Below are 15854 nucleotides of genomic sequence, written 5' to 3' on the forward strand. Positions count from 1 at the left end.
CTTCTACCAGAAAAAAACTCTGTCCGAGTCTCTGGGCTTCGGCCCATTTCAGATTTTCAGAGGCCCAATATATGTTATTTTATATTACATTAAATTAAAAAATTCATATATTTAATTTAAATTTCCAAAAAAAATCTACGCCAGATATTTTTTTTCCCCAATTGTATAAAATTAAATATCTAGCGAGTGTGGATTTAACTTATAATAAAAAAAAAATGTATACACGCATTGACTAAGGAGATAGAAAATGAGAAATAGCGACTTAATTTTTTAAAAAAAAATAATGGCTATATATGGAATTTCACAAAATTAAATTTTCCAATATTTTAAATATGAAAACACAAATTACAAATTATTTATTATAATAAGTTTATATATTATATTTAAAGTAAAACTATTAAGTAGTATATAGTTAGACGAATTTCGGAGGCATAAATATAGTCCAAAATATCACTTACCCTTGAAAAATATTAAGTAATAACTTATAAAATAATTTAACATTAATTAATTCATATTTTATTGATAAACTAGTGGGATATAATTTGTTTTAATGAGTGCAAGTGACAATTTTAAATTAAATTATGTTTAATTAATTTTGTTTTCGAATATTTTCCTTCTTATTTCTATATAATTTTTTAAAAAATAACAATGAATTTTAATCCAACATACAAATTAAAAACAAATTGTCGTTTAAGCACGCAAACAAGCCAAAATTGCTACTCTAATATGATTAATTTTACAAAATAAAATGATATGATATTTATGATAAAAATTATAGAAAATAACAATAAAGCATAATAAATATAAATTTTTCTTTGTCGTTATAACTCTATAGTTAATTTATGTGAATAAATACGAATAAAATTATATTTCAAATAATCTCATATGAAATTTCGTGTGGGTTTATAAAATATAATTTAAATTTTATTAAAATTAATAAAAATTAAAATATATTGTCTAATTCTATATGAATTTAGTATGTGAATAATAGACGTGTTGGTTTTATCATAATGTCTTGCATCAATACGAATTAAATTTGTTATTTATTAGTTTAAATTTAAATAAAATTTTATTTTTAATTAAATTTATTATATATTTATTTTTTAATATATCATATAATTAATAAAATTTTATCTTTTAAAATATTTTAATGATATTTATCTTTTAAATTATAATATATTATTTTTAAAATAAATGAATTCAATAAAAAATTAAGTTTTATTTACATAAAAAAAAAATCCAACATTATAAGAAATTTCGGATTTTTCAAATCCCTTATTGGCGAAATTATTGTTTTACAATGTTTAATTAATTAAAATATTGTTTTCCAAAAATTATTCTTTGCACAAATTTTTTTAATTAAACTAATAGTGAATTTACAAATAAATAACACATTATTTTTAGATTTATTCAAAAGAGAAATCAAGAGAGGAAAGAAAGTGGAACAAATTTAATTTAATTTTCACATTTAAAAGATGTACGATTAAATTTCATCCATAATTTAAAAGGTCTCTCAATTTAATTATTATTACAAATAAATTGAATATATAAATGAAAAAAGAGGGTGAGGGATAGAAGTTGGGGAAGGAAGGCAGAAGGGGTTGATGGGGGTAACAAATGTGTGTGGGTCAACCACATGTATTTAGTTATAATTTTGGCCAAGGACATGCTACACCTAACCCATTTTCACTATTAACAATCCAAGTTTTGTTCCTTAAACAGCATTTATAATTAATTAATTAATTTAATTATGATGATTAATTATATACATACACACAAAATATAAGCATCTCCCTTACAAAAATATGAGGTAACAAATGGTTGAAAAAAGAAACAGAGAGAAAGGAGTGAAGGGAAGAAGAGGATAAAAGAAACAACCAAGGGAGAGAGAGAGAGAGAGATTAGTGATCTATACAACAGTGAGGGAATGGTATTTTATAAGGTATAAAACGCGGACACCAAACACGCTATATACAGACGACAGAGAAAGAGGAAGAAAGGAAATAGATCAGTTTGCTTTTCATTTTTTATCGTGGATTCCGATTTTGTCCTTCCTTTTTCTTCCTAATTTCCGTCGCCTTGTCTTCCCAACCTCCTGCCATAGCTACACCTCGCCACCCGTTCTATCTATGGATTTTTCTTTCTCTGGCATCTTCCTATTTCTTACCTTCTTGTCTTATTTACGATTCGTTTCGTCTTCGCCGTCGCCGACTCTTTGCCCTCACCAATCTCATGTCTTCCGGAATGGAATCTTGTCTCAGTGCCCTCTCGAGATCTCCCCAATTCCTCCGCTAGAGGTACGCTTTCTCTTTTCTCTCTATCTCTCTCTATATATATATATATATATATATATATTTTTTTTTGTATTTTTTTCTTTTATTTTTATTTATTTATTGCATGTGTTTTATCAGTTTCTGTACGAGGACGGCTTGGTTTAGCTTAATTTCTTGAAATTTATTTTTGATTTATCGTTTTTGGTTTTTGATTCGATTTGTTGTCTTGCGGTGGCAAGCGGCCTTTGGCTTGTCCATAATCGGTCTTGTTGATATTTGTTTCTATTGTAATTAAGGTCGTTAGGTTTTGTTAAGAGAGTGTTTGAATTTGTTCTTCTCATTCGAGGGTTTCTTGCCGCTAACCCTAGCTTTTGATTCTCGAATTTGTGGTCTGTGAAATGGAGAATCAGAATCCTTGTTAATGGTTGACTTCTGTTGTAAGGATTCACGTGGTACTAATAAGGAACCAGAAGAGAAAAGAGTTGTGTACCGTTTGGAAGAAAGAAGTTGAAATTTGTTCTGTTTCAATAAGATATAAATCTAAGTCCTGGATATGGAGAAGCAAAGAAATCTAGTAATTGTAAGTTTTGGCAACAATTCTTTTGGAATTTTAGGCAGCTCTTTGTGCATGGCCTTTTTCTTTTCGAGCATTATAGGAGGTCTAGGACTGTTAACTAAGAACTAGCTACCCGGGAGTTTATAGGATAAGCAAAAGCCACTAATGTTGTGGTAGAAAAAGGTTCTTTTTGTAGACAAGAAGGTTTGGCATTTTCGAAGATTTTGCGCTGGGTAAGTTAGAAAAGAGGCATTCCAAAAAATACACACTCTTCTGCTTTGGCTATTCACAGGAATCATTCTTAATCTTACTCGACAAACTACGAATGAAAAAATTTTGAAGTTATTCATTCACACGGATTTTATTTTGAAGTAAACTCCCCCATTACTAAAAGCCTTATGTACAAAAGTAAAATCCAGCATTACTAGAAGCCTTACTAATAGGAAATGTGGATTTATATGTTTTTTATTAAGATAGTTGAGAAATAGACAATTGCCTATATTTAAGTAATGAAAAAAATTTTGCTGCCATTTATTTAGATTAATGCCATAAACAACAAATTTGAGTCATGACAATGGGTAGGAATTGTCTCCCACGAAAAAGAACATGCGTATGAACTTTGTCAAATTGTAAAAGCTTTAGTCAATTAGCTTATTTTCAGAGTTATAAACTTGATAAATAAATAAATAAATAAGCTAGTAATGCAGAATAAAAAAACTCGTAATTTGGAATATATTTTTATCAAAGATATGTTTGGTGATAATAACTATTATTTTGTATTTTAAAGTTATTTATGTTATTTAGGAATTATGATATTTTAGTTTCTAAATTATGTAGATATTAGATTAAGAATTAGAATCTTTTAGATTTTTTTTTTTTGAGATAAAAAGAAAGAATAGTATTAAGTAACGGCACCAAGGGGGTGCTACCTCTGTACAAGATATTTACATTTCCAAAATCTTCCACCTTATAAATGTAATGATCCAAAATAACAGACCCAAACGTGTATAACTATCTATCGCTGACATTTTAGATGTTTCTTTTTATAATTTTATTAACTGTAGCTAATGTTTATAGAAAGGTCAGTAGCTACTAAGAAAAGAAGAATGTACATTTGATGAATTAAGAATTTCTTTGTTAGAGTTTTGTTACCTATTATTTCTCTTTATATTCGTTCTTCATATTATTGTTTCGTCTAACCTATCTTGTTCTGTCAGTTTCTTCCTAATCTTGGTCTCTTATTTCCTCTTACTTGTCTTTATTCTTTTGTTTCTCATTTAATTTTCTTCTATTCCTCTTACTTGTCTTTATTCTTTTGTTTCTCATTTAATTTTCTTCTATTTCCAAAGTATCTTTAGAGTAAATTTAATCATTGCTTGTCCTGCGTTAGTTGGTATTGGAGCTCAACTTCTATTATATTTACCTTCTCCACTTTTATACTACATAAAGAAAAACACAAATAGCTCCAAAATTTCCTACCACATCTGGCCAAGAAAAGTTTCTATATTGAAAAAAAAAGGAATCAACCAAAGAAAAAAGTTCTACATCCTACCATATCTCATATCACTGGCAACCACCAGGCAGTAGCTTACACCACCAATACCATCAGAACCAAAGACCTTCAACCAACCTCTTCTAGGGATGATATTGGGGTGGGTTTGGGATAAAGAGAAAAATCAACCTGCCTTGAGGCCAGGTTAGGTTGAACTTTTTTTAAAAAAAATTTCAAACCGTGTTGACTTTGTGGGTTGTCTAAGCAGAACCCGACTTGATCATTTTATTATATTAATATAAATATGATTATATTTATATTAATTAAAAATTAAAAATATATTTATTGATGTATATAATAACATATACTAGTTATATTATTATTTAAAAAATATACTAGTTATATTATAAATATAGTTATAATTATATTTATTAACATAATAGATTATATCTATTAATTTTTATATTAATAAGAATTAAAAAATATACAGATATATACATAGTGGTTGGGCTTGGAAGGGTTTTGAAGGACCAAACCCGAACCTGCCCAAACCTGTCCCTCTTTCCCTATAATTCGAGCCCAGCCTGACCTGAACTTGTACTTTAACTAAAAAATCGATCGGATAAGTTTTGGACGAGTTAAATTAGGTGGGTTTAGATACAAAATGTCATCCTATTCTCCATCAAAATTCAATTGTTAATTATGCCACAAAATATTGATGATGTTGCAGTTGCTTTTATTCATCCTGATGATATTGATTGACTTCCTCATTTCAATAATCTTGTTCTAACTCCTGCTATTGAAGTAGTTTCCATCCATGATGACTGCGTTAAAGAGATTTATTGGGATAAGTTGAGTCTTTTGCTTGTATGTGAGTTGGCATATCACTCTTTGTTATCTTATTTAGTAAAATCACCATTCCTCTTTTTTGTTGGATCTAACATCTTGATTGTTGGAAGTTTTTTTTTTTCCCTTTTGAAGTCCGATCACTAGTACTTAGGCTTGTTTGTATTGTATCCCTCTATATTATGTGTAAATATCTTTTGTACATGGGTTGGCACCCCCTTGGTGCCGGTAATTAATGAATACACATTATACCTTTTTTTGAAATGACAAGTATAGTATTCTCATTAAGTATAGGCACCAAGGAGATGCCACCCATGTATAGACTTATTTACAAGTCATTAAGTACATTAATTAATTCAGCAAGAAATTCCATAGATGGCATTGGTTGACCTAAAACCAAAATACCAAGGGTCTCATATACTATTTCCGAAAAAAAAAAAAGGTATTCCTCTATATTATCTTTCTCTTTCTAAAATCTGTGGTTGTCTCTAATAGACTTGAGAATTCTATGAGGAATTTCATATGGTTGGTTGCAGGAAGATAATGAGAGATCACCTTGTTAGGTGGCATCTGTGCTCTCTCTCAAGGAAGGATGCAGGTCATAGGTTTGAGAACACAATGTCGAAGGACTTGTCTAATTGGCTATGTGTCTTTGGCATTTTCCTATGAAATCTTTTTCTTTGTGAACTGTGGTGATTAAGAGTAAGTATATGCGCCAGAATGGATGGTATTTTAGGATCAGGAATATTATGACATACAGGAGACCTCGGGAAACATATCTTAGGTTTATGCTTCTTTTTCTGCTCTTCTTTGCTAAGTTTTGGGGATGGCAACCGTATTTTATTTTGGGAATATACTTGGGCGATTCTTCTTTGTCCAATCACTCGCACTGCTTGTCCAGGCATAATAATGCCCTGTCTTCGAGTCTCGACCCATTTGGGAGACTCAAAACTTGATAAGTTTGATTTTTAGAGACACCTTAATGATTAGAAAACCTGATGAATTGATGTTCTTTGCTTGATCTCCTTTAGTCTTTTCAAATTGAAACTAGAGACCAGCCTACTAATGACAATCTAACCTTTACAAAAAAGACTATGCACAATTGCAGAGTAGAAAATTACCCACCAAACACAAAAACAAGACAAAAATTTTGAATAAGAAGAGGAAAGATTCGTGAAAGCTGATCATCAAAGACTAAACGAGCAGCAAACCACTAGCAATGGAGAGAGAGTGGCACTTAAATGAAGGCAATGTAAAAGGCTTAAAGACGAAAACAAAGTAGCTGCAACTGAACTTGAAGTCTGAAGCAGAGCTCCAGCTATTGAAGCTTGAAGAGGAACCAGAGCAATGCTGGTGGAATGGATGATGAGTGATGATTATGGAGTAGCGGTGGTAGAATAGATGATGTTGGTGATGGAAAGAAAAGAGGAAGGAAGAATACTGTCGTCTGTGTGTTAGGGTTAGGAAATAATAAAAATTATAATTTAATTAAATATTGAGTAATGTATATTAAAGATAACAAAGTGAAAAAATATAAAATATATTTTGGAATTGAGTTGGGTGAGGCATAAATTGATAGGTCCTAGGCTTTACCTTAAGTTTTCCTGCCCAAATTTTGTATCTAGCTTGGCCTGCAAGTTGAAAATATATGTCCAAGCCCCCTAAATTGTGGGCCTGATTCATGGGCTTGAGCATGCCATTGGGCTTGTGAATAAGTCTATCTGAATCATGCGTTGACCAGATTCTCCATTTTGATGTGGTCTGGCTTGGAGACTGGGCTGCTTTATGGGATTTTATATTGAGTTGTGTTTGTCCCCCATCTCTTGGTGTCTTCATGAGTAAAAGGATCAGACAATGTTTTGGAGAAGGGGTTGTTTTCACTGGGTAGTGAATGTTTTCGTTGGAAAGCAATGCTGGACTTTCCGAAGGTTGACTCCTATCTGCTCTTTTGTCATGGAACAGATTAGTTTTCTTGGCGTCTGTTTGAGTTGGAGTTCATGGCCTTTTCAGGTGTTTCTTTAGGTATTTCACAAAGAGACTGGGTTGTTGTTCTTGTACTGATTTTCCTTTTCCTTTGTTTCCTTGTGGTTTCGAGGTTGTTGTGTGATGATCCCTGTTTGCGTTTGTACACTATTTTATTATCTTTTCCTATATGTTTGCCTTTTGCCAAAAAGAAAGCCAATTAAAATTCCAAACATGCTCTTGTTGTCTTTTTCTTTTTTAAATAAAAAACATTTGTATTACGTATATGACACCAAAGAGAAACAATAGAGTGTTCTATGGGTGTGCAAGGGACATTGGTAAAATTAGAGATAGATGGTTAGCTACTTTTAGGACTCTTGTTCTTGAGCATGATATGTATGGATGAGATGATTTTGGGAGGGTTTTGGATGCACTAACTGATTTGTAAATACTTTTGTATAGGGGCTCTTGTTGTCTTGTTACTTGGATTTTTAGTTGTATGGGTCTCACATTGTGAGTTTAGATTATTATTTGAACATGTTTGTCCAAGTACTCTTATCTCCAAAAAGGTTATGAAACAATAACCTAATGCTAGCTAACAATATTTATTTAAAAAAACAGCATAAAGTTGTGGCAAGTAATAAACAATTTATGTTTAAAAAGTTAATACATGTGTTGCTGAACTATCTAAAACCAGTAAGTTATTACTCATACCATATGAATCATATTATGCAAACACCAAAAGCTTTGTGGCTTGAAAAAGGTGGATGAAGTCAAAGAGGGGCATGAGAAATAATTTCAGTGGCAAGCATTTGAAAAAATAACTAAGTTCCCTTGATTGCCTTCCTTTGCAGCAACTGAAAATACTATTTGGTTTTTATGATTCTCATGCCTCTCGATTTTAATTTATTAAAAACCTTGTTTATTAGTTTCTAAATAAATTCAACTTTTGTGACTTTCTGCTTGTACTTTATGGTATCCACTGTACAGTTATCATGCTTGTCAATGTGGACTCGCTAAAGCTTGCATCTTATGATCACTTTTATGTCTATTTATTTTAGTACCATATATTTATACCATGCTATTAGTGGTGATTCTCTAATGAGATGTATGAGATTTATTTTCCCAAATGATTCAAATTTTATTAGGCTTGCTATTTTTGATTAGGTAAATGACAAGTTTGTTAACATTTATGTGTATTTTCTTTGCATTTTTTTCCTTAAGGTGGATGGCAATTTCCTAGACAGAGTTATGAATTCCAAGCAGAAAGCTTATATTTCTGTACTTTTTTATGCATCCTGGTGCCCATTTTCTCGTAATATGCATCCCAAGTTTGAAGTCCTTAGCTCGATGTTTCCCCAAATAGAACATTTGGCAGTTGAACAATCAGTTGCTTTGCCAAGGTATGGAGCCACTTACTTGACTTGCTATTCATTGTGCGTATAATTGGGTTATTTTCTTACGTATTTTTAAAATAACGTACTTGGATTGATTTTGGAACTCAAAAAAGATATTCAAATTAAGTGGGCACAGGTACCATGTTTGTTATTTGTAAGAAGTGATAGTGAGATTTTTGATGCAATCCATTGTTTATGGTTTAATGCTATCCTTGTATCATTAGATTCAGTTCAGCTTATGGTTTGCTGGGTAGTGTAAATATTGGGAACATCTTGCACACAGCATTTTTCCGATATTAAATAGGTTGTTTCAATCATTCATTGCCTATCTTGTTATTTCAAAAAAAAAAAAATTCATTGCTTATCTTGTGTTGGTCCTTTTGTCTGCATGTGGTGAAAATCATGACTTTCTTGCAGATGTTCTAGGAGTTCGGTGCATCCCTCATTTTCAACCATTTAGTTTCTTTTTTTTTATTTAATTTTAAATTTTACACTTTCAACCTAAAGTATGTAACGGCCTTGGGTGTTACAAAGTAGGTTTCTCGTTTATCACAATTCTCTTAATAGTGCACGGGGAGTTTCTTGCTGTAGTCGATACAGTCTTTTGCCTACCAATAACTATGTTGGTGTATTTCTTGCAGTGTGTTTTCTAGATATGGAATTCATAGCTTGCCGTCCATTTTAGTTGTAAACCAGACATCAAGGGTGCGTTATCGCGGTCCGAAGGATCTTCTCTCCCTTGTACAGTTTTATGAGAAAACCACCGGTAACCATTCTCCTTACTCCTTAAGCCTTAGTTTGTTCTCCTCTTCTCTTTTTTCTGCTCCAGCTGTATACACATGTTAACCTATGACTTTCTTACAAGAAATTGTCTATGCAAACTCATTATTAACAGCTTCAGGCTAATGGCAGCATAGAAAATGAAAAAAAGTAATTTAAAGCTCAGTGGTTGAGTTCCTAACACCATTGTTTTGTTAAATCATTTACATAATATTTGTTATGATTCACTTTCAGGACTTCAACCCATTCAATATCTTGCTGAAGATGAATTAATGAGTTTGGCAGATAGCAATAAATCGACTGTGCAGTTATGGAGTGGATCATCTACAAAGGGCATAATGAAGAAGGAACCTTATTTGGTATATACCATGCTCTTTCTTATTGTAAAAGTGCTTATGTCTATATTCCCGGAGGTGTTATCACGTCTTAAAGCATTCTGGTTCTCATATGTTCCCCATCTGAACTTGGAAATATTTGGTGAGACAAACCAATTATTTGAACGGGTACTTAACATGATTGATGTGAGGAGGGTTTGGACGAAGTTAAGATTCTGCAAGACCAGGAACTTCCATGCAGGTGCCAAAAATGCGCGGGTTTGGGCATCTTCCCTGGCTTCAGTGTCTCTGGGTGAACCATCATCGGCGAGGTCATCTTCTTAGAGTAACTGAAATTCAATATTATGAGCCAAACACTGAGGGTAGCAAAGAGCATAATTAATGAAATGGTATGTATTGATGGTGTTGGACAGGTAGTCCTCTTCTCATCTTTTTTCTAAATCTTTTTCTCTCTAATCTTGAATTTATTGATAGTAATGATAGTTGAGATGTATCTGTTTGAGTTGGGTTTTTCGGTTTTTTGGCCGGGGGGAGGGAGTTGTGGGGTTACAAACAAGCATGTAAATTTGAGAACAGCTTGTTTTTCTATCTTTTCCTTTCTTCTATGTATATTATTTGTCAAGTAGTGGAACATCTCTATTCTGCACAACAGTGGAATGTAAGCTTGTCGAACCTCTCTCTCTCTCTTTTCTCACTCCCTCTCTCACACCAGGAAGTTAAACTTACAACTAGAAACAATTTACTTATGATATATAATTGACGATCATAAAAAATATCTAATGAATTATGAGTTCAACATGTTATGTTAGATAGAAAAATAGATATTTTTCTCCATCGATGCTTGGGCATGAATGGAGCTTGCTTGATAGAAAGCAGTTTTTTGTTCTATTTCCTTATTTGCAAATTGAAAACCCTAAACCTCCAATGCACTTTCAAAACCCAAATTTAGAGACCTTAAATAGAATCACAAAATGGTTCAAGACAAGGTTTAGTATTTTCGTATGTCAATCAACCGGCAACTCTGAATTCACTTGCCACCAGCGTACAAAGAACAAACAAGAAAAGGTAACACTGCGTCTGGAAGGAACTTGACTGCAATACAATTAAGGCTAGCAACAGAACTCCACACAGCAGAATAATAATCAGGTTGTCAATCCAACGTGGAAATTCCCTCGCAATCAATCTGAGTTGGCTGCCATTGAAAATATTTGCACCAGATGGGCAAGGTGGAGAAATTTCTGATCTTTGCCGCGTTGGACGGCTAGGGATTTCAGTGCCTGGTAATTAGGGTTTATAAGTTAAAATTTCATGTAAACTGAAAACAATTAAAGTAAACTGACTAATTTAGTTTGGTTTGATTTGATTTAGGGCTACGAAACGAACCTGAAATATAAATTGGTATTGAGTGAGAAGAACCGCCGGCTGTTGCACAAAGAGGAATCAGTTTCTGGTGATGAATTGGAGATTTGCATGCGGGACATTGATGTGCTAGCGAGTAAAAATGGAGCCATGTATATAGACAAGGCCAGCAGAAAAGGTGACCGCAAGAAGCTCACAACTGCTTCTTTGGGAGATTGAAAGCAGATGTTGCACTCCAAATGCTTCTCCTCTTCTTCTTCTTCTTCACCATTGCTCTTGCTTGACCGATTACAAAAATCATTCAATGATGGTAAACCACTGCTCTTCTCCATCTTTTAATCATTAACTTCCACCGCTTTCATCTTCCTGCACATTATCATAAACTAAACTCGATTTCATTGCAATCTTCAATTTTAATTGTCATATATATTCGTCTTCAACTTTAATTTATGGAGTTAATGCGTCTCTTCATCATCCTGTCTCTTCTCGATTCTTCCTTTTGAAAACCCGAGGGGTTTTCCTATTTCTTCGCTTCATCTTCATTAAGACGGAACGGATTTTGCGGCCTAACGTCACGGAAGTCTCATCTCCTTCCTTATTCCTCTTTTAATCTTGGGACGGCGTCGTTTTATATTGTTTGTTAATGGGCTTGTTTGACGGGCTTCGTTTGATCTTTTTTCATTTCTCCTTTTTCTTTTATTCAATGAGATGTGTTGAATTAAACTGGTTAAAAAGAATTAACTAAAAAATAGATAAAAAAAAGGTTTATATCTGAAATAAAATTAAAAATTTAATACAATATAATTCTTATTGGTTTAAAAATATTATAAACTAACGATTAAATTATAATAAAAGTTATTTGGAATTAAATTTAGAACATGATGGTAAAATAATAATAAATTTTTAAAAAAGAAAATGAATAGTAGGTACAGAGACAGGAGGAGGATGCAGTGTATTTTAGTTGGGGGTTGGAACTGTGCATCTTCGTTTTCCCATAAGACAAGACTCCAAACATCTACGTGTTTGGTTTCACTTTGAATTGTAGGGTCCACTACAAGAAAACATAAAGTCAAAATTTTTGTGCTTGTAGACCTAAAAATTATATATATGTATATATATATATATATTTATGTAAAATCAACAATTAACATTTAATTTTTGAAATATTTATATATTTAATTATAACGATATATAATTTACTTATTTATTTTAAATGTAAAAATAAATTTTGAATATTTTAAATTAATATTAGCATAATAATATAAGTAATTACTTAATTTGATAATAATATATAATAATTATCTATTTAAATATTTTAAGTATAAAAATAAAATGTGATTATACAATTATGTTAGTTACAAACTCAAAAAAAAGTTGTACATTATATAAATTGTCGATTGTATTTTTTTTTCACATTTCATATATTATGTACATTTTTAACTAAAAATTAAGATGTAATAATTTTTTATTCTTATATAATTATATTAACATAAAATAATGTAACCTGAAATATTTTATGTTTATTTTGTGATATATATATATATATATGTTTTTATTTTTAAGGATATTTTATATATATACCGAAGAATTTTATGATAAAAATTTTTTATAATTTATTTATTAACGGGCTGTGTTCTCTTATTTTTTAATTAAATTTATTTTGTTGTAATTTTTCAGACATTTATGTTGTATTTTATATAATTATAAAAATTTATATTATGTATATAACACATAAAAGGAATCTAATGAATAGAGGTATATACATATACACACAATAAAGATACCAGTCTATGGACAGTTGTAAGAGCCTTTCACTTTCATTTTTAATCCTTCAAACAAAACCTACCCCACTCCTTTTCATTCCAAAGCAAACTTCTACAAGCAACCCTTTATTCTTTCTTTTTAAAATTTCATTTTTATATTTCTACTCTTAAAAAACTTATTTCAACCAAATTAAAATAATTAGATTAGATTATCCCAAATTATATCTAATCCGGTTGCTTATTTCAAAAATTATAATTATGATTTGATATTAATTAAAATAATTTTCTATGTGATTTTCAAAAAAAAAAATTAAAAGTTATCCAAAGGTTCAAAATTAATGATATCTTAATCAACCTCTTGATTTTTTAAACTATTTTTTATTATTTTTTTTTTTATAAAAAAAAATTCCAATTAATAATTGAAAAGAAATATCAAGGAAGCCCATCTCTGAAGGAATTCTCTTCTTCGGTGGGTCCCGGTGGGACCGCCCGCCCTTTTGTCAGCTTTTACAAGGATAAGCTCTTCTTTATAAAAATATTTAAAAAAAATAACAAAAGAAATTGTCAATAATTTATTATTTTTAATTTCTGATTTCCCTTAAAATGGGTTTCAAATTTCAATCTCTCACTCCAGAAAGCTAGAGAGAACCGAAACACCATCATCATGGTGGCCTTTCCTCCTCCTCCCACTCGTCTTCTTCTCATTCGTCAAAATTACTCCGTCAAAACTCTCACCCAGTAATCCCACACACCCATCTATTAATACCCACTTGCCAAAATCCAAAAGATTTAATCCAAAAAACAATGGATCTTGACGAGTGGGAATTCCTCCCCACTGATGGCTTCATCGATTTCGATCAAGATCGGGATCACCCTCAACCAAAAAACTTTGTGGGTAAACGAGATAATACCCAACCTAAATCCATGTTGAACATGGATTACTTCATCTGTCCTTCCTCACCTCCTTCCATCCCTAATCAAATTGTTCGCCTTCCCCTCCTCCCTGATGATGATCATCATACGGCGTCGTTTCCCAAACAAATCACTAACCTGCCTACCCAACCGACACCACCCTCCGCCGATCAGATCATCATCAACCCTCCTCCGAAAATGATGGGATCTGTTGAAGCTGAGTCTGATCAAGATGGGGTTTCGCAGGTTTTCTTCAAGAAGAAGGAGAAGGACCAATTAGCCGACATGAAAATTGAGAAGAAGGAAAATGATCAATTAGCCGACATGAAAATTGGCTCGCCGAGAGCCGCTGTGGGTAGAGTGATTCTGCCTCAGATTGACAGTGTTCCACTCAAATTTGATAGTGATCAGACCATGGAGAGTAAGATCTGTGGTAGTAGTCCCCGAAAGGGGGTGAAAGGGGAACGGGATGAGTTGGATTGTTGTGATGGTAACGATGGTGGGTTTGACTTGTGGAAGTGGAGTTTGACTGGGATTGGAGCTATTTGCTCGTTTGGGGTTGCAGCTGCTACCATGTTTATTGTTATTTTGGGAACTAATAATCACAGAAACAAACAGCTGCAGCACACCCAGAAGCTTAGGTTTGAGATTTATGATGACAAGGTTTTTACAAATTCTTCACTCCGTTCTTTCATAATTTTTAGATTTTTTATTAGAATTTCATTCTATATACATCAATCGTAGCACAACACAGACTGAAAACACAAGACAACTCAAACTAAAATCATCTATTCAAGTAAATAGTAGTTGACTTTTCTAAATTTTTAGATTAATTACTCATTTCATTAAGATCGCACATAATGGAATTGTATTTTGCATCTGGGAACTTCTGCCTGTTTATTTTCATCTGGGTTAGAAGTTGTTTAACTTTTTTTTTTTTTTTTTTTTTTTCTAATTTTGTATTTTGCAGGGAGATTAATTTAAGTATATTATGATTAATTATGGGATTCTTTTGTTTTTAGCAGAGGATTAAGCAAGTGGTGCAGCAGGCAAGCAAGCTGAATGAAGCAATTTTTGCAGTAAGAGGAGTGCCCATAAACAGAGCTCCAATATCAATTGGTGCTCACTATGATGGTCTTTAAGGCAATGGAATATTGGAATTGGATGGAGCTGGCTGTGATGGATTAATTAGTTAAATAAATAATTAAGCTAGTTTTTTGTGGATTTATTATTAATTAATCAATTAGTCAAATAGGGTCTTTTCAGTTTTGTACATAATAATATGCTACCTATGCGTGTGTGTTTGTGTGTGTATATATATATATAAAAGGGATTTGCATGTTAGGGTGCGTTTGTTAATGTTTGAGTTTATTAGTAATTATGTATAGATTAGATATTAAAGGCACTTAATTAAAAGTTTGGCAATAACTTTATAGTTGGCTTTTAGTGATTTGTGTATTAATCAAGCACTGCCTAATTTAATTAAAAACTTATACATGGGAGTTTGAAGTATCTAATCCTCTATTATAATGTGGTGAGGTTGCCCACACAAACGTGGAAGTTAACCCAAATTTAGTGTGTGTGTATATATATATATAAAGTGTGTAAGCATTATTTTGATGCATGTGGAAATAAAGGGACTAATTAATTTTTTTTAAAAAAAAAAATCTAGTTGACAATACACAAAATATATAAGTTACAATATTAATAATCATTAGATGTCAACTTGGCCACGATATATATATATCTATATATCTATATATATATATATATAATTTCTTGAAATCTTTAAGATATTTTTTATAAGCAATGAAAGGAATGGAGTGTACAACCAAAGCCATCCAAATTAGATTTATTGAACCATGACCAACTTGTCAAAGCCATTATTGATCTTGCAAATGTCAAACCGATTTGGTACTTTTTATTGTCTTCATTTATTAAATTATTTTTAACCTCATATGAAATTTTCTTTTTTTTTTTTCATTTTAGAACTCATATATTATATAACATGTTGGAGTTATGTGAACATCTCTAAAATAAAAAATCGAATCAATAAAACCAAACATTACAAAAGTGAGATATGCATTTAGTTTCTAAAATCCAGTGTTCATTATAATTTAATTCTTAATTTTTTGTTTTATAATTTGATCCTAATTGTTTTATTTTTATCTTAAAAGTA

At 31.5% G+C, this 15854-nt stretch overlaps 2 protein-coding genes and 1 long non-coding RNA gene across 4 annotated transcripts; 2 read left to right on the forward strand and 1 right to left on the reverse strand.

Moving 5' to 3' along the window:
* Positions 1–1801: 1801 nt before the first annotated feature.
* Positions 1802–10313, forward strand: LOC110814962 (5'-adenylylsulfate reductase-like 5). The gene is made up of 4 exons (XM_022042560.2): positions 1802–2297; positions 8354–8532; positions 9168–9292; positions 9541–10313. Exons 1-4 carry the CDS (start codon positions 2130–2132, stop codon positions 9963–9965), a joined length of 897 nt encoding a protein of 298 aa, XP_021898252.1. The 5' UTR covers positions 1802–2129; the 3' UTR covers positions 9966–10313.
* Positions 10314–10571: 258 nt separating this feature from the next.
* Positions 10572–12069, reverse strand: LOC110814937 (uncharacterized). The gene is made up of 2 exons (XR_015821438.1): positions 11025–12069; positions 10572–10918 (listed from the first exon to the last, which is right to left on the reverse strand). It is a non-coding gene; the product is annotated as an uncharacterized LOC110814937 (long non-coding RNA).
* Positions 12070–13399: 1330 nt separating this feature from the next.
* Positions 13400–15034, forward strand: LOC110814963 (uncharacterized). Of its 2 annotated transcripts, none has more exons than XM_022042561.2 (2): positions 13400–14338; positions 14698–15034. In XM_022042561.2, exons 1-2 carry the CDS (start codon positions 13568–13570, stop codon positions 14815–14817), a joined length of 891 nt encoding a protein of 296 aa, XP_021898253.1. In that variant the 5' UTR covers positions 13400–13567; the 3' UTR covers positions 14818–15034. The 2 variants fall into 2 exon arrangements, with proteins under 2 accessions (XP_021898253.1, XP_021898254.1); XM_022042562.2 differs by having other exon boundaries at positions 14701–15034.
* The last annotated feature ends 820 nt before the right edge of the window (positions 15035–15854 follow it).

Source organism: Carica papaya, chromosome 6, assembly GCF_054855325.1.
Source record: "Carica papaya isolate Zhongbai chromosome 6, ASM5485532v1, whole genome shotgun sequence".
NCBI lineage: Eukaryota > Viridiplantae > Streptophyta > Magnoliopsida > Brassicales > Caricaceae > Carica > Carica papaya.